The 24,907-nt window shown below is 33.8% G+C and overlaps 1 protein-coding gene across 6 annotated transcripts in view; it reads right to left on the bottom strand.

Annotated features, from left to right (window-relative positions):
• LOC107663866 (bromodomain adjacent to zinc finger domain protein 2B-like) overlaps positions 1-24,907 on the bottom strand; it is a 99,032-nt gene that overhangs the window by 17,578 nt on the left and 56,547 nt on the right. For 3 of the 6 annotated variants that reach the window (XM_016454239.1, XM_016454273.1, XM_016454264.1), the window contains exons 5-24: positions 22,291-22,440; positions 20,296-20,456; positions 19,740-19,934; positions 18,781-19,191; positions 16,244-16,652; positions 14,939-15,211; positions 14,706-14,760; positions 13,004-13,112; positions 12,813-12,914; positions 11,800-11,989; positions 9,417-9,509; positions 9,278-9,339; positions 9,025-9,090; positions 8,309-8,374; positions 7,642-7,686; positions 7,356-7,382; positions 5,079-5,144; positions 4,754-4,894; positions 3,426-3,680; positions 361-584 (exon numbers count right to left, since the gene is read on the bottom strand). In XM_016454239.1, coding sequence (XP_016309725.1) covers positions 361-584; positions 3,426-3,680; positions 4,754-4,894; positions 5,079-5,144; positions 7,356-7,382; positions 7,642-7,686; positions 8,309-8,374; positions 9,025-9,090; positions 9,278-9,339; positions 9,417-9,509; positions 11,800-11,989; positions 12,813-12,914; positions 13,004-13,112; positions 14,706-14,760; positions 14,939-15,211; positions 16,244-16,652; positions 18,781-19,191; positions 19,740-19,934; positions 20,296-20,456; positions 22,291-22,440 — 3,100 coding nt within the window. The remainder of the gene's footprint in view (positions 1-360; positions 585-3,425; positions 3,681-4,753; positions 4,895-5,078; positions 5,145-7,355; positions 7,383-7,641; positions 7,687-8,308; positions 8,375-9,024; positions 9,091-9,277; positions 9,340-9,416; positions 9,510-11,799; positions 11,990-12,812; positions 12,915-13,003; positions 13,113-14,705; positions 14,761-14,938; positions 15,212-16,243; positions 16,653-18,780; positions 19,192-19,739; positions 19,935-20,295; positions 20,457-22,290; positions 22,441-24,907) is intronic. The other 3 variants (XM_016454255.1, XM_016454282.1, XM_016454247.1) reach the window with 2 other exon arrangements.

The raw sequence follows: 24,907 nt of genomic DNA, 5'->3' as shown, positions 1-24,907 counted from the left end.
TTTCATATTCTTCAGCAAGTGGGCGGGCATTATGCTGTGTAACATGATGTATCAAAGTCAAATAAATAATGACAGCACTATAAACAAGGCATTTCAGGCAAGTGTTTTCTGTTCAACTTCCTTTGGTGTTGACTTTTTAACTTTGCAGATCAATTACATGCACAAATAGCTATATTACACACTAAACGAAAGGTAAAATTAAAAAAATGCAGGAAAAGTGCCCTTAAAGTACCGGTATATATATTTCTGCCATTGCACAATTTATATGGACATTTTGCCTGGTCCATTCTCTAGTGCAGCATCAGTTTTCCACTCCACTTCCACCGTAAATATGCAGAGCTAATGAAGCGAGATGCGCACCTGACCACACTCTTGCTGCAGGACAGCTCATTGCCCAGGAAGGCCAGCATGGAGGCTTTCTGAGACGGCGTGTGGGCCTGGAAAGCTTTGGTCTTCAAGCTCTCGGCCAGCGGTGCCAGTTCAGTCTGTCCACAGTGAGCTTCCATATAGATCTGCAGCACCTCGGACACATTGTCCCGGTTCAGGCCGACGTTAGTCACATGGTCTCCCAGAGCCGTCTTAGCCTGAAGTGTTCAAAACATCCAAACAAAAGAACAGAGTGATGCAATGAGGAATTCAGTGTGACAAAGGCAGCGAGTTAATACGTTCAAACAGAACTGAATATATTAATGATAATCTAAAGGCACGGTTAAATCGTTTCATTTAGGAGTTTAAGGCGGGCAAGAGGCTTTTTATTAAGACTGTGAACGCATGTAAGATTAGTGCAGAGAATCTGCTGAGGGGCTGAACTGAATTCTTGCTCTTTATTGGAGATATTCAGCTTGAAGAAGAGCAGCAGGAACGGAGCACGAGGGAATACTATAGGATCAGACAGATTTTTACACATATTCTGTGCTGATTTTAGGACCTTCAAATGAGAAAAAGAAATAAAATGACAAAATATGAGATCAAATCATGTTTATTGACAATCAATTACTGTTTTGCTTTTCAGGCAATTTTCCTTTTTTGTAAAAATAAAATACAAGTAAATATAAAAATAACCACTGATTACTGCTGTGCTTTATGACACCCCCCATAACAACAAAACGTCAACACCAGACGCAACGCGACAGAATCAATCAAATATCACAGCAAATCAGAAGCGTTAGTGGGCTGGCTCTCTCTGGAAGCGCTCTGCACTCACAACGAAATGGATAAGTTTATAATCCAATTCATAAATACTAAACCTTTTTAACATTATTAAATGTACATACAGAGTGACATACCATCTTTGTTATGGAATATGCTTGTCGGTTCGCAGTGAGTCACAGTTTTAACGTACATCTTTGCTTTTATTTATTTTCAAGATCTTATTAAGTAAACTATCTGTTGTTGTTTTCAGTATGGCTATAAATGCCACGCAATATGACATTAAAACTCACATTTAACTTTGAATAAAGCACATAATCTGTAACTGAGATAATCACTGTCATTAGTTTGCAGAAATAGAAACCGTTTCTAAAATACAAATTTCATGTGTCGCCGTTGTGGCTAGTTAGGACAAAAACTCTAATTAACATGGAAAAGATACCTTTTATCGCGTGTCGCGGCGCGTGTAGCTAGGACACGGTGTAAGTCTCCATGTTTGCCATAGTTTAACCATGATATTTACAGTATAACTGTGGTTACACACAAAAAAAACACTTTTTACTATAATAAAACCATGGTTAATTTTCTTAAAGGATTTGTATTTGTGTATTCTTTCTTTCTTTTATTTTTATAACTGTACTGCCTTAATGGTTTGATGTTTTGTACTGTTTAAAAAAAAAAAAGATCCACGCTCCGAAGTCCCGATCTGAATCAAAAGATTTGCGAGCCCACACAAAAGTCCCGTTCTGAAACAAATGATTCGCGAACCCGCACCAAATGATCCGCGATCCACGCTCCGTAGTCCCAATCTGAATAATGATTCGCGAACCAACATTTCAGAACGGGACTTCCCATCTAAATCAAAATGATTCGCGATGATCTGAAACAAATAAATAAATTAAAAAGCACTCTGAAGTCCTGTCCTGAATCAAAATCAAAGTCCCAATCTGAATTAAATGATTCACGATCCGATTGGAGCGCTTCAAAACAGTGAATCATTGTGTGACGCAAACTGATTCAGAGTTTCGAAAAGCTCCGTTTCACCCATCACTAAACGTACAAGCGATGTTGAAATTTTTAAATGAATGGCTCTTTTGAATAGCTTGAAATGAATGATTGGAGTCACGAGTTTGAATCAATCGGAGCGGTTCCAGCGTAAATGATTCACTCAATTGAATAGGTTTGTCTGTGCCTCCGCTTTTCGTGTCTTCAGTCATGTTTACACGACACTGTCAGTACTACTACTGGCTTAGCTCGCTAGTTTTATGAGATTAACTGAAATAAGTGAAGAAAGTATGATGTTTTACAAACAAAATATCAATATTTCCATTCCAAAGATAACATCCAACACAAATCTAAGAACATATTCACGTGAGGTAACCAGTTCACTATATTTGAAATTATTTGACTAGGGCTGCACGATCGTGATCTCAAAAAACCCATGCGATCCCAAATTTTTAATTGACAACGATTCGCTCGTGTTTATTAAACCTTTGAAAAACTGGAGCATTCAAATCTGCGTTTGCGCTGCCGCTGACACAGAGAGAGCAGTTACCATGTTTGGGTAAGAAACAGCTTCACAAAAAGTCTTTTCAATTACACAGTATTATTACTATCTTACAGTCATTCATATCATCACAGAAATACTGGGATGAAAGTTAAGGCCTTTTCACACTGAAAGTGAAAATTCGGCACGAAAAGCATTCGAGGATTTATAGTTCAGATATAAACATTGAAGTCTATGGTAGCGATCAAAAGAGAGCAAATCCCCTTTTGAAAGTAACTGCCGCTTCAAATAACGTTTGTGTCGATTGCATTGTTTCGCCACGTTTAAAAAATGAATTTGTCACCGAATCATTCATTCAAGAGATTTTTTTCAACAACGCTGATTCATCCAGTAATGAAACAAGTGAAGTATTTTTGAGTGAGCCATTGAATCATTCGCTCAAACCACGTTTTCATAATATTGTGTATTAAATATATTACATTTTAAATACATATATATTAAAATGTTTAATAATTCATTCAAATTAATGAAACACTTTTATAGACTGCAGCAATTAATATTTTGTCACATTATTTTGTTTAGTTCAGAATCGTGGGAGAACTGTGATCTCTATTTGAGATCAAAATTGTGATTTTCAGTTTATCTAGAATAGTGCAGCTCAAAGTTTGCTCACTACAGTTCAGTTGGTGAGAGATCAGTAGGAAATCAGTTGAAAGCTTCCAGCCATCTCATACCACTGAAGTGAATGTTCAATTTATCAGGGTCTCACCCTGTGTCCTGCAGGGAGTCCTGGGTCACAAACAGCAGCAGACAGCATGCGCACCAGCAGGTCCTGGATGAAGCCCATGCTGTCACCCACATTCAGAAGCCCTGCCTGCAGCACGCTGAGTGACGGCACGTCAGTGCTGAGGTCAAACCCCAGGACCTTTCCAAAGCAGCGCAGGAACTGCATGACCATAAGACAGTCTGAGAAACATCCTCCCGGCAACAGCAGACCCGCTATCCGTGACAGCGCTGGCAGAGGCTGCACATGGAGAGAAACACACGTACACACTGAATTCATTCAAGAACAGCAGATTACTATTGAATGGTTATGTGACTATTATGTGTCTGTGGTTGCTATGGTGTTCTGGATGGTTGCTACTAAGTCTTGGTGGTTCTTATGTTGCTAGGTGAGTGATTTTTGGGATATTTGATTGTCATATACACTGCCGGTCAAAAGTTTGGGATAATCAAGTTTTTTTTAAATGTTTTAAAAGAAGTCTCTACTGCTCACCAAGGCAGCATTTATTTGATTAAAATTGCAGTAAAAAATATTTAAATATTATTACAATTTAAAATAACTGCTTTCTATGTGAATATATGTTAAAATGTAATTTATTGCTGTGATCAAAGCTGAATTTTCAGCATCATTACTCCAGTCTTCAGTGTCACATGATCCTTCAGAAATCAGTCTATAATGCTGATTGAATTTCATCTGATTAGAATTGATTAATTATTATTGGTGCTAAATTACTGATAATGGTTCTTTATTATTATCAATGTTGAAAACTTTTTTGCTGCTTACAACAGAAATCTTTTGTAACATTATAAATGTCTTTACTGTCACTTTTGATTAATTTAATACATCCTTGATGAACAAAAGTACTAATGTCTGTTGAAATAAAAAGGTATCATGATTTCCACAAAAATATGAAGCAGCACAACTGTTTTCAACATTGATAATCAGAAATGTTTATTGAGCAGCAAATCAGCATATTAGAATGATTTCTGAAGATCATGTGACAGTGAAGACTGGAGTAATGATGCTGAAAATTCAGCTTTGATCATACGAGTAAATTAGATTTTAACATATATTCACATAGAAAGTTATTTTAAAATGTAATATTTCACAATTTTACAGTTTTTACTGAATTTTTGAGCAAATGCAGCAAAAAAAAATAAGACATGTAATTATTCAAAACATTTGGTTGGTAGTATACAGGAAAACCCTACGTCAGATTTGTGCAATTTCATTTGGTGCCACTAATTGTGCAGAAATTATGCACTTTTTATTTGGTTCTGTGTAAGAAGGATTCAGTGGCTGCTGTGATTCACCGTATGGTCTGACAGACACATGTCTTCATTAGGTTTGTTCAGCTCTTTGGCCATCTCCAGCTCCAGCCGTCTGAGCTCCAGTTTGCGCTCCTTGTTCAGTCGTTTCTCATCTCGTTTCTCCTGTTTCAGTCGCTCTTTCTCCTGCGGAAACATTTAAGAAGATTTGACAAACCTTGTGTGCCAAAAGACTGATCTACTCATTCATAGTCTATATGATTGAATGGATGAAGGATCTGAGGAGGACAGAGAGATGAGGAGACTGAGAATAAGAGATGAAAGGAGGAAAAGAGAATGATGAAATGATAAAAGGAGCTGTATAACACACCTCAGCTTTCTTCCTGGCCTCTATCGCCTTCATCAACATCACATGCTGCCGACGTCTCTCCCGCTCCTACAACAAACATCAGACATCAGAGAAAGAACGGAGAGAATGAAACAAAACTACACAGGAGAGAACGAAAGAACACACAAAAGAAGAGAACAAATGAGCAAAGTAACAAACATAATGAATTACAGAAATAAATAAAAACAAAATAAAACCGTATGAAAGCAAGAAGAAATAAAATGAAAAAAAGTAAACAAACAAATAATAGGATGAAAAAATAAAAACAAAAGAATTAATTTAACAATGTCAAGAGAACACAAAAATAAAACAGAAAAGAGAAAGCAAATACAAGAAAGAAAGAATTACATTTATGAAAGAAAAATGAAAACACTGAAAACAAAAGACAGAAAAAATAGGAAAAACAAATAAAAAAAACAAGCAAAGCAAGAAAAAATAAAAAAATAAAACAAACAGAAAAATAAAATAAAAGACAGAATGAATACAAAAAAGAAAAAAACACGTAATAAAAACAAATGAAAGAATAAACTAAATAAGCAACAATTAGCAAAACAAAAAAGAAGAGAAACAAAACAAAGAATGAAATAAAGCATTATTTAGACAGAATAAAAGAAAGAACAAAAACAAAATCACAACACATGTATTGTATACTGCAAAATGACAAAATTGCAGAAGCATGAAGATTTAGTGAAGCTTCAGCAGGTTAAGAGCTGAGAGTCTGCAGAACTAAAACAGATCTGTTAACCAGCGCGGCTCAGTCCTCCACTTCCTAAACATCTTGATGAAGTGTGAGTTATTCCAGGTGTTACATATTAACCATCAGGTTTCTACAGGTCTTTAGTGCAGGACAGACAGGAGACGACGAGGAAGACGTGAACGAGTCCACAGAAATCTCTGAACTCCTTCAGTATAACAATATTTAAACTTTAAAGACTTCAGACTTTAAAACATAAACAATGATCCAATCGGAAAACTGTTTCAGCTGCTGAGAGACACTTTAAAGCTTTGTAGGAAATTATTTTATTGCCGTTTTAAATCAAAAATAACATGTACACTTCAGGGCCTGGATGATCTCAAAGATCACAAACACTAGACGCCACGCAAATGAAAAACAAGCAAGAATCAGAATGAATGTTTATGATATTGCGTCGAAGACTTGATGATATGAAGCAGCGTAGACAATCAAGTTTCCACCGACACAGATGGAAATATTGTGACTGATATCTGTTAACAGATTCCAGCTCTGTTCCAAAACAGTGAGCTGCCTTTTAAGGGAGACACACACACACACACACACACAGAGAAAAAACTTAAATGAAAATTAGAAGTTGGAGTACTAAAAATTTCGAAAACTAAAATATTAAAACAAAAACAATAAATTAATAATATTTTAAAAATAATAATAAAATACAAAATAATAAAAATTCACATAAAATTACAAAAAATAAAATTAAAACGGGAAATATACAAATAAAAGCCCATTCAAAATATCAATAAATACTAAAATAGCATATAAATAATACTAAAACAACACAGCTGTATGAATTATATTCACTTAGAATTCACTTAGTTTACTATAATTTCTCTCATTTTGTCTGCCATCTTTGATGACACAATCAGCTGCTTAAATCACACACACACACCTTTTAAGGGAGACACACACACACACACACACACAGAGAAAAAACTTAAATGAAAATTAGAAGTTGGAGTACTAAAAATTTCGAAAACTAAAATATTAAAACAAAAACAATAAATGAATAATATTTTAAAAATAATAATAAAATACAAAATAATAAAAATTCACATAAAATTACAAAAAATAAAATTAAAACGGGAAATATACAAATAAAAGCCCATTCAAAATATCAATAAATACTAAAATAGCATATAAATAATACTAAAACAACACAGCTGTATGAATTATATTCACTTAGAATTCACTTAGTTTACTATAATTTCTCTCATTTTGTCTGCCATCTTTGATGGATTTTTCAATGCATTCTTCTTGCAATGCATTATGGGAATGCTTTCTCTATAAACAAGGACTGTCTCCTACGATGCCTAAAAATGCTTCCCACATTGGCAGCTCACTAAGTTTCAGAAAAGAGCCCATTTCTGTCTCCTTCAGCAGGGTGTCATGCAGGAGAAATGCAAGCGCAGTCAAAGCAGTCAGTTGCACATGCAACACGGAGCAAAACACCCGAATCACAAGCATTTCACAATGTGTTAGATGTAGAAAAGTAAACATACCCATACCATATCTAGTCTATGTCTCTCCAATTCCTGCCAGTGAGAGTTGGCAAAGGCAAGAACAAAAATGAGTAAATAAATCAATGCATACAACCTTATTGAGCAACTCCCCAGTAGACCGATTACCCACAATACATTTAGAGCAATAGCTGAGCCAAAAAAAGATCATTCTTACAACAATAATGACAGAATTCAACTATTTCTTTCAAGTAATCACATAAAAGAATAAAAGCAGCAGAGACCTGAGGCATTATTCAGTGAAATACTGTTTTTTGAAGACATCTGCTCATACCTGGTGCTTCAGGATGATGGCCTGCTGTCTGCGCAGCTCCTTCTCCTTCAGACAGAGATAAAAATAAATTAAAACCCGCAAATATTTCCTTCTTTCCATTACTGAGATGGGAGAGAGAAAGAGATGCAGATGGAGGGATGTCAAACAGATAGGATTTTCTCCACTTATTTCCATGGTATATTGAAATGCCTGGGTTTTGACTGACAGGCGTATAGTCGAGGGGCACATGAGTGTTAATGTAAAATGAGAAATGGAGTACCGCTGCTGTCTCAGGTCTCACTCAATCTCTCACAGAAACACACCCAAATGGTTATAAAAATGTGCACTAGTCCAGTTTCTGATTTTTTTTATTTATTTTTTTATTAGGGCATATTTTTTGCTTCCTATAATGTTTCTAACCATATAAAACACACAATGTATCATCAAATATTTCACCTGAATAATAGCTCAATTGTAACAATTATTGCGGTTATCTGTCAAATCCAATCACTCACATGGTGTATTTCTGTACCAGTGTCTGACTTTACTCTTATTGGTTTCATTGTTTTTTAGTAAACATATGTAATATACAGCAAGGAGAGACGGTGAATCAGAAATTGAGATAAACTGCTCATAGTAAATAATTCAGTAAATCAAACGCTACAAAAAAAGACAACAAACAACAAACCTTTATTCGTTTTTCAGTTTCTAGTATTTTGGCATTTTCAGCCTCTTCTTTCTTTTTTCTTTTAGCCTGTTGGCATAAACATATTTGACAGATAAATGAATACATTATTATAATGTAACAAAATATTTGACGTAAGTTATTTAACTTGACCAGTAAATATTTGAATGCTTAGTACAGTATGAATTAAAGATGTGATAAACTTATATCTCAATACTTTTCAGACTTCTAATAATATTTGATTCCATATTTTTTTTTTTTATTAAAAGGGTGATAATAGTAAAAAAAAGAATAGTAAAGTCATCAAAACTAACGTGTACTATTTTCAAACTGATTTATACAAAACATTTCCCACACTTCAAAATAATAGTAAGGTAAGTTGGCAGCTTTTCCACCACTTTCCGCTACGTTTCAAATATTTTTTTTAAATTAAACTTTTGCATGTATATAATTTATCATTTATTGTTGTACTATTTTCAAGTATTTAATTGTACTGTATTTAAGGCTTAAATAAAATATAAAAAAAATATAAAACGTTAAAAAAATAAATATTTTTTTGATTTATGTATGTACATTTATATATGTATTTATGTATATGCTTTCAGATGAAGTGTAAATCTCAATTTTGAAAAATTTACACAAGACTGGTTTTGTGGTCCAGGGTCACATATTATTTTCACTGTACAGTGTATAAGCTTTGAAATTTGACATACAAGTACCTCCAAAATCTGCCGAGCACGGAGTTCCTTCTCCAAACGGACCTGCTGGATTCTCTTGAACTTCTCCTGCGAAAGAAAGCAGGAATGAGAAAGAATGAGCTGTGGTCTGGGTTTTCACTGATGAAACGTGAAGCAACAAGCAAAAACCCATAAAGGTAAAGGCTGATCTGAAGTGTCAAAAGCAGCAATGCATGCACAAACACAAACTACAGGTCAACAGGAGACGTCATGAGAAAACATGGACATTTCTGACCTGCTGCTTCAGAATCTTCATTTGTTCCTTGTGTTTCCGCCGCTCTTCAGCCGCCATGATTGCTGAAAGTTCATAGGAAATGGTGAGCGGGTTTAGCAAGTGTATTAGAAATCAAAAGCAAAATGAAACTCCAGCTCACCTTGCTGTCTCCTGGCCTCTTTAGCCGCTCGTGCCAGCGCCTGCTTCTCCAGTTTACGCATCAGCTTCATCTGAGCTGCCTGCCGCGCCATTTCTGACAGATACACGAGAGCTTTAGAGCTCATTTAATGTACAGCAAGTCCAATTACTGACAGAGTTTCTGCAAGTTTTATGAAGATAAATTTAAGACCTTTTTAAAACAGATTAAAGAATTTTGGGAACAAATAGAAGTTCCACAAAGCCGTTTGCACCACGCTCTTCTGTCACTTGATGCGTCAATCGATTAAATGACTTAGTATATGAAACCATGATCCGCACTCACAAAAACAGTCTTTTTACATTTTATTATACATTTAGCACCAATAGGAAAAAACAACAACTTTTTTTTCATGGTTTCATGGATCATGGTTTCATATACTAAGGAACAAATAGAAGGCAACATTGACAATACATCAATATGTTCTCTAAATGTAAATGTCTGAGGAGAAAACAATGAGCTGCATTAGCAGCACTTCAAAGTTTGAAAATACACCTACTTTTTTACCAACAAATAGCTTAACGAGAAAATGGAAATAACTTTTACTGTAGCTTCTAAACACACTGCTCAAAATGGCTGTTCTTCCTCAGTATTTTTGTCTTGTTTTGCAGTGCAAATGTCTACAATTCTTAAATCAAGATGAATGCAAGAGAAAGTTATCAAAAAGAAGTGAATTTATGATAAAAACCGACAAATATCTGCCAATGGGCTTCGGTTAATTCAAAGGGAAAACAAGTTAATTCCCCATTGACAGATATTTACTTTCGGTTTAAGCATAAACTTAAAATTAATTTTGTTCAATCCGCCCCCCCAAAAAAAAAACCAAAACAAGATGTTGTGTCTTCATTTTACAAGTAAATTTAAGGATGTTTATAAATGTTATTGTAAAACAAAGCAAAAATACTGACAAAGATACATTTTTCAATTATTTTCAAATATCGAGTTATTTTTATTATAGTTTTGGCAGTGCATGCGACATTTAACACCATGACTATCAATTTAAGACTCTTCATTTGTGAAAGAGCAAATTAATACTTTTTAAGACCTACAGAAACCTTGTACAGAGAAGAAATGAAAACATCTAATGTGAAGATTCTTCAAAATAAAAAAAAAACAGAATGTCATTTTGGGTGAACTAAATCTTTTAAAACACTCTACAATCTTCATTCCAATGTGTAATGGTTTAGTTTCACATCTTTGCTAAAACAGATAAGACAGCGTGTGCATTTGTGTCTTGTTTTGGTACCCTGGGCCTCCAGTCTGCGCAGTAGTTTGGCCTCAGAGCTGCTGACAGCATCAGCTTCACTCTCGTCAGGTGCTCTGCTTTTCCTGCGAGAGAGAGCGGGGTCAAGATTCTTGAGATGACCCCGACGACCTTCCATCACTAAGATACGAGGAACCACTTCCTCTTCCTTCAGTAAGCACCACTGTAACCCCTGAAGAAGACAACAACAGTTTAGAGAATAAATTATTATTTTTCACAAAAAGTAAAATAATAATAATAATTATTATTAACTAGTAGTAGTAGTAGTAGTAGTAGTAGTACTACTAGAAGTAGTAACATTAATAATAGTTTATAATAATAATAATATAAAAAATATTAGTTATTATTGTAGTTGCTTAAATGGGTTTTTATTAGATCATTTAATATTTCAACAAAACACACTAACATTGTTAGTGTTTTAGTGAACATTGTTTAGTAAATAAATACAAATTTTTGTAAAAACATAATTCTTCTTCTTATTATTATTATTATCATTAGTAGTAGTACGAGTAGCAGTAACAGCATAATAATAATAACAATATCTAAAATTATTTGTTGTTGTTGTGGCTTCAATGGGTTATTTTATTAAATAATTTAATATTTAATTTAATCAAAACACACTAACACTGCACAACAACATTTTTAGTAAATAAATAATTTCAAAACAAGATGTTGTGTCTTCATTTTACAAGTAAATTTAAGGATGTTTATAAATGTTATTGTAAAACAAAGCAAAAATACTGACAAAGATACATTTTTCAATTATTTTCAAATATCGAGTTATTTTTATTATAGTTTTGGCAGTGCATGCGACATTTAACACCATGACTATCAATTTAAGACTCTTCATTTGTGAAAGAGCAAATTAATACTTTTTAAGACCTACAGAAACCTTGTACAGAGAAGAAATGAAAACATCTAATGTGAAGATTCTTCAAAATAAAAAAAAAACAGAATGTCATTTTGGGTGAACTAAATCTTTTAAAACACTCTACAATCTTCATTCCAATGTGTAATGGTTTAGTTTCACATCTTTGCTAAAACAGATAAGACAGCGTGTGCATTTGTGTCTTGTTTTGGTACCCTGGGCCTCCAGTCTGCGCAGTAGTTTGGCCTCAGAGCTGCTGACAGCATCAGCTTCACTCTCGTCAGGTGCTCTGCTTTTCCTGCGAGAGAGAGCGGGGTCAAGATTCTTGAGATGACCCCGACGACCTTCCATCACTAAGATACGAGGAACCACTTCCTCTTCCTTCAGTAAGCACCACTGTAACCCCTGAAGAAGACAACAACAGTTTAGAGAATAAATTATTATTTTTCACAAAAAGTAAAATAATAATAATAATTATTATTAACTAGTAGTAGTAGTAGTAGTAGTAGTAGTACTACTAGAAGTAGTAACATTAATAATAGTTTATAATAATAATAATATAAAAAATATTAGTTATTATTGTAGTTGCTTAAATGGGTTTTTATTAGATCATTTAATATTTCAACAAAACACACTAACATTGTTAGTGTTTTAGTGAACATTGTTTAGTAAATAAATACAAATTTTTGTAAAAACATAATTCTTCTTCTTATTATTATTATTATCATTAGTAGTAGTACGAGTAGCAGTAACAGCATAATAATAATAACAATATCTAAAATTATTTGTTGTTGTTGTGGCTTCAATGGGTTATTTTATTAAATAATTTAATATTTAATTTAATCAAAACACACTAACACTGCACAACAACATTTTTAGTAAATAAATAATTTTAGTAAAACAAAATTATATTTTTTAATTATGATTTTTTTATATTATTATATGATTTTTTTATTATTATATTATCATTAGTAGTAGTAGTATTAGTAACAACAACAATAATAATAATAACAACAATAATAATAATAATATCTAAAATTATCATCATTATTATTATTAAATAATCATTTAATATTTTAAACCAAAAATATCAATACACTTTAACACCACAGATATACACTACAATGTTACTTCCCCACAGCAAATTAAATCACATTTATTCAGCCTATACAGGGCCTGTTTGACTTGACAGACATGAATAAGAGAACAGTACAACTGAAGAAATTACCTGCGGTCCATCTCTGGCTTCATAGAAGTCACCAACCTTTATTTTAGCACTGAAGCTAAAATTATCACGTGTAATGTCGCTGATCCCGTTTCTGGTCAAATACTGTGAGGAGTGAGAGCGTAAGATCAACAGAACAGCAGAAGCATCAGTCATTAAACAGCAACACAAGTTTTCAAGTGATCATCTCTTGCCTTGATGACATCAGCATACTGTCTGAGCTTTCTGCCGCATGGAGTGTAATACGCCACCTCTCCACGCAAACGCCCAGACATGTTCCTGATTCGCGTCTCCCTCTGCCATCTGAGAACAGAGAGAGTTTTCATTTCATTTCATGCTCAAGACTCAAAGTGAATTCATGTATAAATGAGACAACTGTAAGTAAGCCATTTGTAGGCTGATTTCCACTAAAACTGGCCAAGTTTGTCCAACCATTCTTTATTTTCTCTATTCCAAAGACATTTAGCTTTAAATGCTGCTGTCCATCACTGTTTTCAACACAGTTAAAAAAATTAGGGGGTTTTATTAGTTGCATTTAGTCAAATCAAGTCACATTCAGTTCAGTGTTTATTCAGTTTAGATAAATAATAGTACAAAGTTCATCAAATTATGAAACTTAATTTAACTAAAAAAACAGCTCTACAGAAAACAAGAGTGTTATTATTCAGCTCAAATCAGTTCAGTGTTGATTCAATTCAGCTCAATTCAGTTCAAGATTGTTCTCATGAATATACTATTGAATATTAAGTGTATTTTAATATCTTTTAGTGTCATTTAGCAGAAATTTAGCAATTAAATGTAGTTTAATATTTAAATATCATATAATGATAATAATAATATGTAAAATTAAAGAAAATAACTATTTAAATGCATTTAAAAAAATATATTATTAATAATATTCTAATATTTATATTATTGTATGTTTTATACTACCTTCTGTTGTTTTTAAATGTGCTTTGCAACTAAACTAAAGTTGTCAATACATTTCAGAATCTCATAGTTTTTTATGCCAGATAAATACCGATATGCTAAAAAATTTTTTTTTAAAAATCCAAATAAATCTGATTATATATATAAATATATTGCTCCCTCAGATGGCTGCTTTGTGTTTTTTTATTAGTAACTTTAGCATACCTGGCAACAAGTAAAAAAGTTAACTAACGTAAAGTTAAAATAGCACTACTCACTACTTCACCTTTATTCAGTCCTGTTGTATGCACTTCATATGTATTCTTGCATTACTGATGCAATAACAAACCTCTGTACTTAAGGGGGCGATAGAGTGTCCTTCAAACGTCTGTGTCATTAAACCAGATGCATTTTTGTTAATGGAAGCCAATAACTGCGTCCCAAATGACGCACTATACACTATGCACTCATACATTGTGTACTTATGCACTATGTACTCAACCATGTATAGTATGAATTATATAACGTTATTTTGTCATTCATAATCGGAGTCTCATAACCCCTCCCCCTTCGCTACGTAATTAAAGCTGCGACAATTGAGTGCATGAAGTGTCCAACATTCCACACTTCATTTTTTCGGTTATTTAAGTGCATCATCCGGGTATTTAAAGTGCACTTTTTCTTTTTGGAATTTTCAGTGTGAACGCACTACTCGCACCATTTATACTACTAAACGTCATAGAATAGTGCATAAGTACGCGATTTGAGACGCACCTAATATCATGCTGACTATCACTAACTTTCTCAAAGATTCTCTTCAAACTGTAGAAGACTGTATAGTGCATTGCTCTGACACACAGTTGCATAATTAGAAGAAAACGTGTGTATGTTCTGGGCCTAAAAGGATATTAATATGCATGCAAATGTTTGATAACACAAAAAAAGGCAATAAGGGTAACATGAAATAGCTGGAAAGTCAAGACTCGCCCATTTTCTAGAGGTTTCCGCAGTGCACATTCATCTGTTACTCTTCTCCTTTTCCCTAGAAACATAGCAGATACGCAAATATATAAACACAAGAAACATACACTTGCTGTTTTAGTAGAAATGTAGTGGTCGACTGATAAGGATGTTGTATGGCCAATATAAAGCCGATATATATGATACCATATTTAATTTAAATATAGTAAAAAACACATGCATAACAATTGCTGAAATACCTGGGGGTGTGACCACACTGTAAGACGACAAAGCTGGGCTGTGATTGGCTGAATTCCCAGTCACAATGGCTGGTGTGGTTGTGGCAGGTGTTTTATGAACCTGTAGATTGAGAGGGGCGGGGCTAGTGCTGTGGGAGGAGTCAAGTATAGACACTGAGGATTTGGTGAGTTTGAGTGGCGTTCTGTCCATTTCTGAATCTGTGTCCATCTCTTCATCTTTACCATCATCATCATCATCATCATCAGAATCAGTGTCTAAATTGCTGTCAGAGTCTGCAGAAGAGAAAACAATATGAGAGAGTGTTTGCTCATGTATGAATGTGAAAAATACACATTATTATTGTTGCACATGACTTTTTACTCATTTAGGATCATAAACATGCACGCAAAGTTTTGGGACTCTGATGTGCTGCAAAATGCACGAACATATACAGTATATATGTTTTTGTGTCAACCTGCAAAGTTCAGGATTAAACGCAACTGCACAAAACCAAAAATAAATAAATAGAGACATAAATAGTTATGTCTACTTTACATAGACATTTATGCACTGGAAAGGTGCTTTTATTTGAAGACATTTTCACTGCGTTGATGGCATACATTTGTGGCATACAATTTCATTGGGAATCAAACTCATGATCCAGGGTTACTGTAGTTAACTGAAACTAAAAACAACAACAACAAAAAATGTGTTAGTTGAAATAAAATAAACATCAGCTGAATTAAAAATATAAAATTACACGCTTTTTAAAAAGTAAACTTAATTTGAGCTAGTTCCCAAGGCAACATTTCTAATTTTTTGTTTAGTTTAATTTGTAGTCAAATAACTAAAACTAAATAAACTAAAACTAATTAATAATTGAATGAATAAAAACTATGTAGAAATGTTTAAAATAATAATAATAATAATAATAATAATAATAATAATGACAAAATTAAAACAAAATTACAAAAACTTTAACTAAAATTAAAGTGAAAACAGAAAATATAATTAAAACATAATTAAAACTATAGCTACAACAGTGTATCAATGACACTAAAATAAAAATGCTTTTCCACACTTCTATGTTTACAGTTTGTGAAAAATGTTGTGGAAAAAAAAAAAACTGTTGTTAAATACAGTTTTAAAATCACATGTTCTCATGTTTTTTTGTGTAACGTAACTTAATTTTAATTTTAATAATGGATTAGAAAATATTAACATTAACTAGATTTAATAAATGCTAGTATATTTCATCGTTAATTGATTGTAATTAACTAATGTTAAACAATAATATTTGATCTGAATGATTACATCATGCTGACCTGAGAGACTGTCATTTGAAGCATAATTTTCATCCTCGTCCTCCATTAACGAATCATCAGAGTCTTTACTGTAAGGGAGTTCAGACTCCGCCCCACTGAAGTGCTCCACCAATGATGGTCTCTCTCTCTTCAGAGCGGGCGAGGTAGAGGTGCGTCCCGTGGTGGTGAGGTTGATGGGAGTGTTGAACGCGGCGGGGCTGGTGGCAGCCAGCAGTGGTTTATCAGGGGTGCGTGTGCTCTGGGAGCGAGGTTTGGTGATGAGGGCCAGAGGAGCGCCCTGCACCGCGCTGGGATGGTGGTTCTCCGTAGGAAGTGAGGGGAGAAACGGACTGTTGAACGGAAGTTTCTGGCTGCTCTGTGATTCCTGTGCACCTCTCAATGGTGGAGGAAAGGCCTGAGGTAGAGATGACTGACGGGACAGAGATATTGCTATTACTTCATCTGTTATTCATTGTGATTCACTGACTCATTGAAATGAATGCTGCCTCTTCATATGCACAAATATTGAAACAAATATGCAACTAATATATTCAAAACTGAATTTAGAATTTATTGTTTTTATTATAATGCAGAAGATTGTTTATTATGAAAACAGTCAATTTAAAATGCACAATATACACTACTGATCAAATGTGGCGTTGGAAAGATTTTTTTGTTTTTGAAAGAAGTGCACACCAAAGCTGCATTTATCTGATTAAAAAAATACAGCAAAACAGTAATAATGTGAAATAATATTACCATTCAAAATAAGTGTTCTCTATTTCAATATATTTTAAAATGTAATTTATTCCTGTGATCAAAGCTGAATTTTCAACATCATTACTGCAGTCTTCAGTGTCACAGGATTCTTCAGAAATCATACTAATATGCTGATTTGCTGCTTAATTATTATTATTATCAGTGCTCAATTATTAATTAAGGTCATTATTAGTATCTATGTTGAAAAAATAGATTTTTCTGTTTAATATTTTTGTGGAAACAGGGATACATTTTTTCATCAATGTTAGAGTCCAAAGCATTTGAAATATTACAAAAGTCTTTACTGTCCCTTTTAATCAATTTAATGTGTCCTTGCTGAATAAAAGTTATAATTTCCTTCAATAATATATAAGATAAATGATAAGATTTATTGGTAACACTTTGCAATAAGGGTACAGGAATAATCATGTACTAATGCCTAGATTAATACTTAATTCATCAAATACTAATGATTATTAAAGTTGTTAACTAATCATGAATTAATGAAGAGCTATCCTTAACTACAACTGGAGTCATATGGATTCACGCATGAATAACAGCAGGCTTTATTACATGTTAGTATATGTTTGATAGTTAATGCATTATTTAATATTTATGGGTAAACTAAATCAAACAGCCTCTTTAAGAAAGAAAAAGAAATACTCTGACTGTGAAATAAAGTAAAATAATTTAATACTATAATTTTTTTTTAACTGTTGTTAAAAACAATTGAGCTTTTTACATCTTCAGCTTTGCCATAAACATTACTGGGTGGAAAAAGATTAGTTGATCCTCCTCATCAAGTGTAGAAAATACTACTGTAAATACACTAATAACTGATCTTCATAAAGCTGAAGATGTCAAAAGCTCAAATTATGATATTAAATTCTTTTAATTTATTTCAAAGCCAGAGTATTTCTTATTCTTTCTTAAAGAGGCTGTTTGATTTAGTTTACCCATAAATATTAAATAATGCATTAACATTAACATTAGTACAAGATTATTCATGTACCCTTATTGTAAAGTGTTACCGATTTATTTTTATCTTCTAAATCCTCAAAAAAGTGTCACGTCTCCTCAAAAATATGAAGCAGCACAACTGCTTTCACCAGAACATTCTCGTTCACCACTCCTGGCTGGTGGAACGATCTTCCCACCCCTATCCGGAATGCTGAATCCCTGACAATTTTCAAGCGACAGCTGAAAACCCATCTCTTTCGAAGCTACTTGACTTCATCATAAAAAATAAAAAAAATAAATAAAAAATAACTCTCTCTCTTTATTTATTCCTTCTCTTTCTAGCTTGTACTTATTTGAACAATGTCTAAGAACTTGGTATTACAACCACTTCCTGTGTCTGTTTGCCTCTTAAGAAGAATCGCTTTATGTATCCCCCAATTGTAAGTCGCTTTGGATAAAAGCGTCTGCTAAATGACTAAATGTAAATGTAAATTTCTGAAGATCATGTGACACTGAAGACTGGAGTAATGATGCTGAAAATTCAGCTTTGATCACAGGAATAAATTACATTTTACAATATATTCACATTAAAAAAAAAAGTTATTTTAAATTGTAACAATATTTCACAATTTGTAATGTTTTTACTTTTTTAATTTTTGGGTCAAATAAAAATTTGTCTGCCTTGGTGAACAGAAGAGACTTCTTTCAAAAACATTAAAAAAAAAAGTTTGAACTGTAGCTTAGTTTCAGAAACGAGGTTCTTCCTCAACACTGATCAGCAAATATCATGTGCGCATGCATGCATGCTTTTTATCTGGTTGTGTTTCAGAGAAAGTCACCTGTTTGAGTTTGCTGAAGTTGTTAATGGTGAGCAGGGTCTGGTCGAGGTCATTCTTGCACGTCTTCAGACGGGTGGATTTGGAGTAGGGCGGTGTGGGAGAGGAAGTCAGAGACAAAGACTTGGGTGACGGGGTGAGGGAAGGTGGCTTTGGAGAGGATGAGTGGGAGACGGGCAGGTCTGTAGGGGACGGTGCGTCGCTGTCCCTGCGTCGCTGCATGACTAGTGCAAGCGGTTTTGCGCTGGATGCTAGACCTGTGGCCTGGATGACACTGGCCTGTTTGCTGGGCTCCTCTGTCGGCCTGAAGGACTGGATGTGAATAGGCAGCTGGGACAAAAGCAAACCCTGGACATCCAGCTTATCCTGTCCTACAGTGTGATGGCTCTTCTTCCTGTCTGTGTGCATTTCCTCCTGAGTAAGCAGAATTACAAATTATACTAACATAAAATAATGTAACAGCTTTGTTCAACAGTTTTTTAAATATTGCATTACTTTTAATGTGGATTATTTAATACTATTAATATTTGTAATCTTTTCATTATTATTATTATTATTATTTGTTTGTATATTTTAGTAGTATTAGTAGTAGTAATAATAATATATAATAATAATAATACATTTCACGATAACATTTAAAAAAATAATATCCACCCAATCAAAGGCTACATTTAGAATAGCATACTACCATATTTTCTATGATATAAAAGGTTAAAATGGTATAAACATTAAATAAGTTGCTTTAAAAAAATAAACCTAAATACAGAGATTCAATTTTTTATCTTTTGTTAACTAGATTTTAAAAAGATTAAAACATTCATCTGTGTTCATACTATTATAATATTTACAATGTGTGTGTAAGTCAGTTTGTCATTTTAGCATTTCAACTTATTTTATTTCATTTCAAATTTCTGTCTAAGACTTATATTTTATTTTAATTAAAACCATTTTGACACACATACCTTACGGATAACTTTCTGATCTTTTCTGCACTTTTCTGAGTCCACACTATCATCACTCTGATCATCATCATCGTCGTCGTCATCCTCCAGGTCGTCTGAGTCAGAGCTGCTAAGAGCATCGCTCGAGCTGTCAGAGCTGGATGCTGATTGGCTGTCGCTGTTGATGGAGACGTCTGGCACTTTGCTATGCGGCTTCTGTCAGGAAGAGCAATGTCAGTTGACAGCAGCGGCCGCTTTGTTTACACAAACAACCCCTTTCTGCCACCCATCCAGCTGACATAGACTAAAAATAGTCCCAAAAAAAGGTGGATGATGTTTTCTGACACAAAGTGTCAACAGCAGCATTTAGAACGCATACTGATATGAATGCTGCATATATACTGTATGAAAAACATTAAACCCCCTTTCAATGCTTTTCTTATTTACAATACACAAGTCAACTAATTAACTGACTCACATTTGAGTTCCACTAGAAAATATAACAACATGCGGGTTTATTATAACGACATGAGAGTGAGTAAATAATGACTAAATGTCATGTTTAATGAGTCTTTACCTCGTCTTTTGTTTTGGGTCTAGTTTTCTCCTCTAGCTGGTTTAGTGCTGGTTTGGGGCTGGTTTTCAGGTTCTTGGTCTGATCTGGAGGAATGAGGACTGGAGAGGGTGTGGAGGCTGAGCTTGATTTCGCCTTTCCATTGATGGAGCCATTCAGTCCTGCTTCAGAAAATATCATGTATGAAACAAACACATCTTTAGTTACAGCATGACTCTGTACTATAAACGTGAATAAACTGAAAATGAATGAGCAGATCATTTTGTTTACATAAGTAGACAGCAAGGAAACTCACTAGCTTTTAAACTTTAGGATCATTTTCCAAATCATCTAAAAACAGTGAATGTGAGATTCCTGTGAAATCAGTGAGGATTGTTTTCATCACGAGTACAGTAGAGGTGTAAATATATGCCATCTATATGTAATAGATCAAATAAAATCTCAAATGTGTTTATTAACATGTCGAAGTGACAGTGTGAGGTAAACACTGTAAACATCAGCAGGCTGTTCCAGTCCTGAGGCTAGACACTGTTTCACAGTAAATATCTGAATGCAGACGTACTCGTCATATACTGTGAAATGTAGGGCTGGGTATTGAGTTCGATACTTTTTAGGCACCGACCTTAATGACAGTTGTCATAAACATGCATAAAAAACCTTCATATTCATGACATGTGTCATGTCATGATTATGTAGGTGTCATGTCATGATTATGAAGGTGTCATGTCAGTCTTATGCACACCCCTTCAAGTAAAGTGTAACTGTTTTTTTTTTTTTAGATAATGTAATCTTGTTAAAATTGATTTCATAAAATTGGTATCGAAAAAATTATCGTTCAGGAACCAGTATCGAAGTCAAGGTATCGGTATCGATATCGAACATTTTTGAACGATACCCAGCCCTAGTGAAATGTAATAAATATATAGTAATATATACATATATCATATGAATATAATATGTAGAAATTGTGTCAAAAGTGTTCACAATTTTTAAATGTTTTTAATGAAGTCTCTTATGCATTTATGTGATCAAAAATACAGTAAAATCAATAATATTGTGAAATATTATTGCAATTTAAAATGGTTTTCTATTAATTTATTGCTGTGATCAAAGCTGAATTTTCAGTATCATTACTCCAGTCTTCAGTGTCACATGATCTTCAGAAATCATTCTAATATACTGATTTGCTGCTCAAGAAACATTTCTATAATTATCAATTTTGAAAACTGTTGTGCTGCTTCCTATATTTGTGGATATGCTCAATTTTGCTCCTCAATTATTATTGATGCTCAGTTATTAAAAATGGTTAGTATTATCAATGTTAAAAATATAAATATATACAGTATATATAAACAATTTTATATTAATATACATAATACTTAAAATGATACAATTCACTTTTTTTATTTAAATCCAGATACAATTAAAGGTTGCATAACAAATACTCCCGTGATGCATAAACATTCAAAATTTAAATGTTATTTAAATATGTCACTTTATAGGAATAAGAATGATATCTTTTTTTGCATTGCAGTAACACTAATTTGGGGCTAAATTTTCACAAAATAATGTGTGCTTAATTTTCAGGAAAAATAACGCATAATGACTTCATTGATTTTATTTGAAGTACTAAATTCAGAGGTTGGTTTTCCCCACACCCGAATATGTCTGAATAAAAGAGTAGCGTTCTGCTGTATTTTAGTAGAATAAGATATTTTCCTGACATTTATTAATAACATATTTGTCACAGTTTTTACATTATTTTCATAGATACTTGTCTGTGTTAAATGAAATATGAGTATATTTTTGATCGATATTTTAAAAGGATAAAAGCAATGCTTCCTCGGTATTTGGGTCAAATGCCATTTATATTGCTTATACAATGGATCAGTCTTCATGTTCGGAGCACAAAGATGTCTAAATATGCTGTCTGTGTAAACAGCTCACTACCTTTAGGAATAAAAATACACACAGAGTATATGAGAGGTAATGTAGCACCTTTCACCGGAGCGCGTCTGGCTGCGTGAGACTGAAGGAGGGGTTGCTCTTGGTTCAGGGCTGGTGCGCTGAATAATGCCGGCAGACCCAGAAGATGAGGGAAAAAGGCCGCCGACCCTTGACCCTGAGCATCTGCAAAACACCACCAATCTGTGGAAACAGATCAAGTTTAAAGGGATAGCATGTGGGCTACCAAACGGTTGACTTCCATAGTAATGAAAAAAATACAATATAAGTCAATGGCTACCGTCAAGTGTTTGGTTACTAACATTCTTCAAAATATCTTATTTTGTGTTCAGCAGACAAAAAGGAACTCATACAGGTTTGGAACAACTTAAGGGTAAGTAAATGATGACAGAATTTTCATTTTTGGGTGAACTATCCCTTTAAGATTTCCTAGGATGAGAGTCTCATTCTTCAAAAGTCTCAAACTGGATGAAGTCTCAAATAATCTTCAGATTTCGGACTTTAACTTGCAAGTCAAATCAAGTCTTGACAAACTTTCCTTTTCTCGTTTTATCTGTTGCTACAGCTGAAGTTCATTAAAGACTTTTCTTAGGTGCCAAATGACTCAAATTATTAAGCAGTTGAGATTTGCTATGAACAGTGTTGGCTTAATACTTTTAAAAATAATGCATACAATATTATGTTACTCCCTAAAAAAGAAGTAACTAATTGTGTTATTTTTTATGGAAAGTAATGAGTACTTTTGCATAACTTTTTCTCATCTGGGCTGGCCCAGAGAAGCCCTTTCACACCAAAAGTGTAATGAATAAGCGCCAGGCTGAAGGAAATGTAAATTCAAACCAACATTTCAGCTGTGCTGCTATTCTGGATTGCATGAAGAATAAGACGTAGGAGAAGAAGGTTCAATACTCTTCAGCAGCAAAAAATGAAACAGATGTTTTATCTAAAGTTATTTTTGTTTATTAGTATGGTTGAACTGGATCATCGAATGTCAGCAGTAAAGACAATGTTTAATAAAATGGGATTAAATGCATGAATAATATTTGTGTTTGCGTCATATTCTGAGTTTGCATTTCAGTACGTGAGTGTGCTGTATGTATATGATTAAAGTGAGATGTAGCACATATACAAATTTATATAGAAAGCTATGCTAAAAAAGGTATTTTAAAACATTTACATGCCAAATAAAGAGATATGCAACATACTGCATAATGTTAAAGCCAAAAAGTGCTATTTTTGCATATTGTTCTCTCCTTATCAACACAGGACACAAAATCAACTTCACCTTTGCTTGAAGCGTCCATAAACAGCACAAAAACCTCTTTAATTTATCCTCAACTGTGCCATAACCACAACCAAACTAGCTCATAAATCCTCAGCGAGCAAACAAATCTATACAAACAGTCAGTGAGTGATGCTAAATGATCCAGAGCTAGAGAAAATCTAGCTTTTGATTACAGGCATCTGCTTTCACACCAACTCCTCAGATCTCCTAACAACGGCGCTTTACTCCATCCACTATCATTTCAGTCCTTCATTATAAACACGCTAAAGATGGTAAATCTAAAACAGACATTTTTTTCTCCAATAGCCTGCTCACACATGGCTTACAGATCTGGCACAAAACACTCACACACGTTCTGTAAACAACCACTTTATGACAAATAGTAAAGCATGTCCTACATCATATGAATACAAGAAACAACCTTAAAAGCATCACTTTAGGTTGATTTGACAGTTTCAGTGTCTGATTGTCCTTCAGGACGAGGGCTGAGATTTGCACAATCCCCATCTCTTTTACAGCAACAATCTTGTTCAGAAAAGAATCATTGTGTGTCATGAAGTGTGTAAGTCTGTGAGGGGCTGAAGTCGCTGCAGGTGGTTAAAGCAGAGCTCTGACCCGAAGCATTCAGGTCTTTATAAATGTCACGGCCTCAGCGTGGATGGCCAGACTGATGGAAAGCACTATAAAGGTGAAACATGCTGCCTATGTGCTCACAAAAACATTTCAACCCCCCTCCTAAAAAAAAAAGAAAAAAAAAAAGACTACATTGGGATATTATTTTATGTTTTCCCTGCATTTTCTTTACTCTAACGGATCCAGATGTTTCACTGCTGAGATATTGCAATTGCCAATATTCTCAATGGTGTGCGTGTATATATATATATACACACATATATGTGTGACCCTGGACCACAAAACCAAATAAAATGGGATTAAATGCATGAATAATATTTGTGTTTGCGTCATATTCTGAGTTTGCATTTCAGTGTTTTTATTCATTTTGAGGAATACTGAATCTGTTTTTGTGCAAGTGAGAGGAGTAAATGCATGTTTACATTTAGTCTAGAACTACAGCAACATCATGTTCACAAAGCGCACGTAACGCCTCTGCACTTACTCCTGATTTCTCTCAACATGGGGTCAAGTAACTCAGATATTTTCTTGTACTTTGTTAGGATCGGACAATATGTGGTCGAGATACAACTATTTGAATATCTGGAATCTGAGGGTGTAAAAAAATAAAAAATATTGAGAAAATCGAAAATTAAAGTTGTCCAAATGAAGTTCTTGGCCATGCATATTACTAATCAAAAATCTTTATATAATATCCTAATGATTTTTGGCATAAAAGAAAAATCTATAATT

This window comes from Sinocyclocheilus anshuiensis, unplaced genomic scaffold (genome assembly GCF_001515605.1).
Source record: "Sinocyclocheilus anshuiensis isolate Anshui unplaced genomic scaffold, SAMN03320099.WGS_v1.1 scaffold81, whole genome shotgun sequence".
Classification (NCBI taxonomy): Eukaryota; Metazoa; Chordata; class Actinopteri; order Cypriniformes; family Cyprinidae; genus Sinocyclocheilus; species Sinocyclocheilus anshuiensis.
This window is presented reverse-complemented; position numbering and strand designations above follow the sequence as displayed.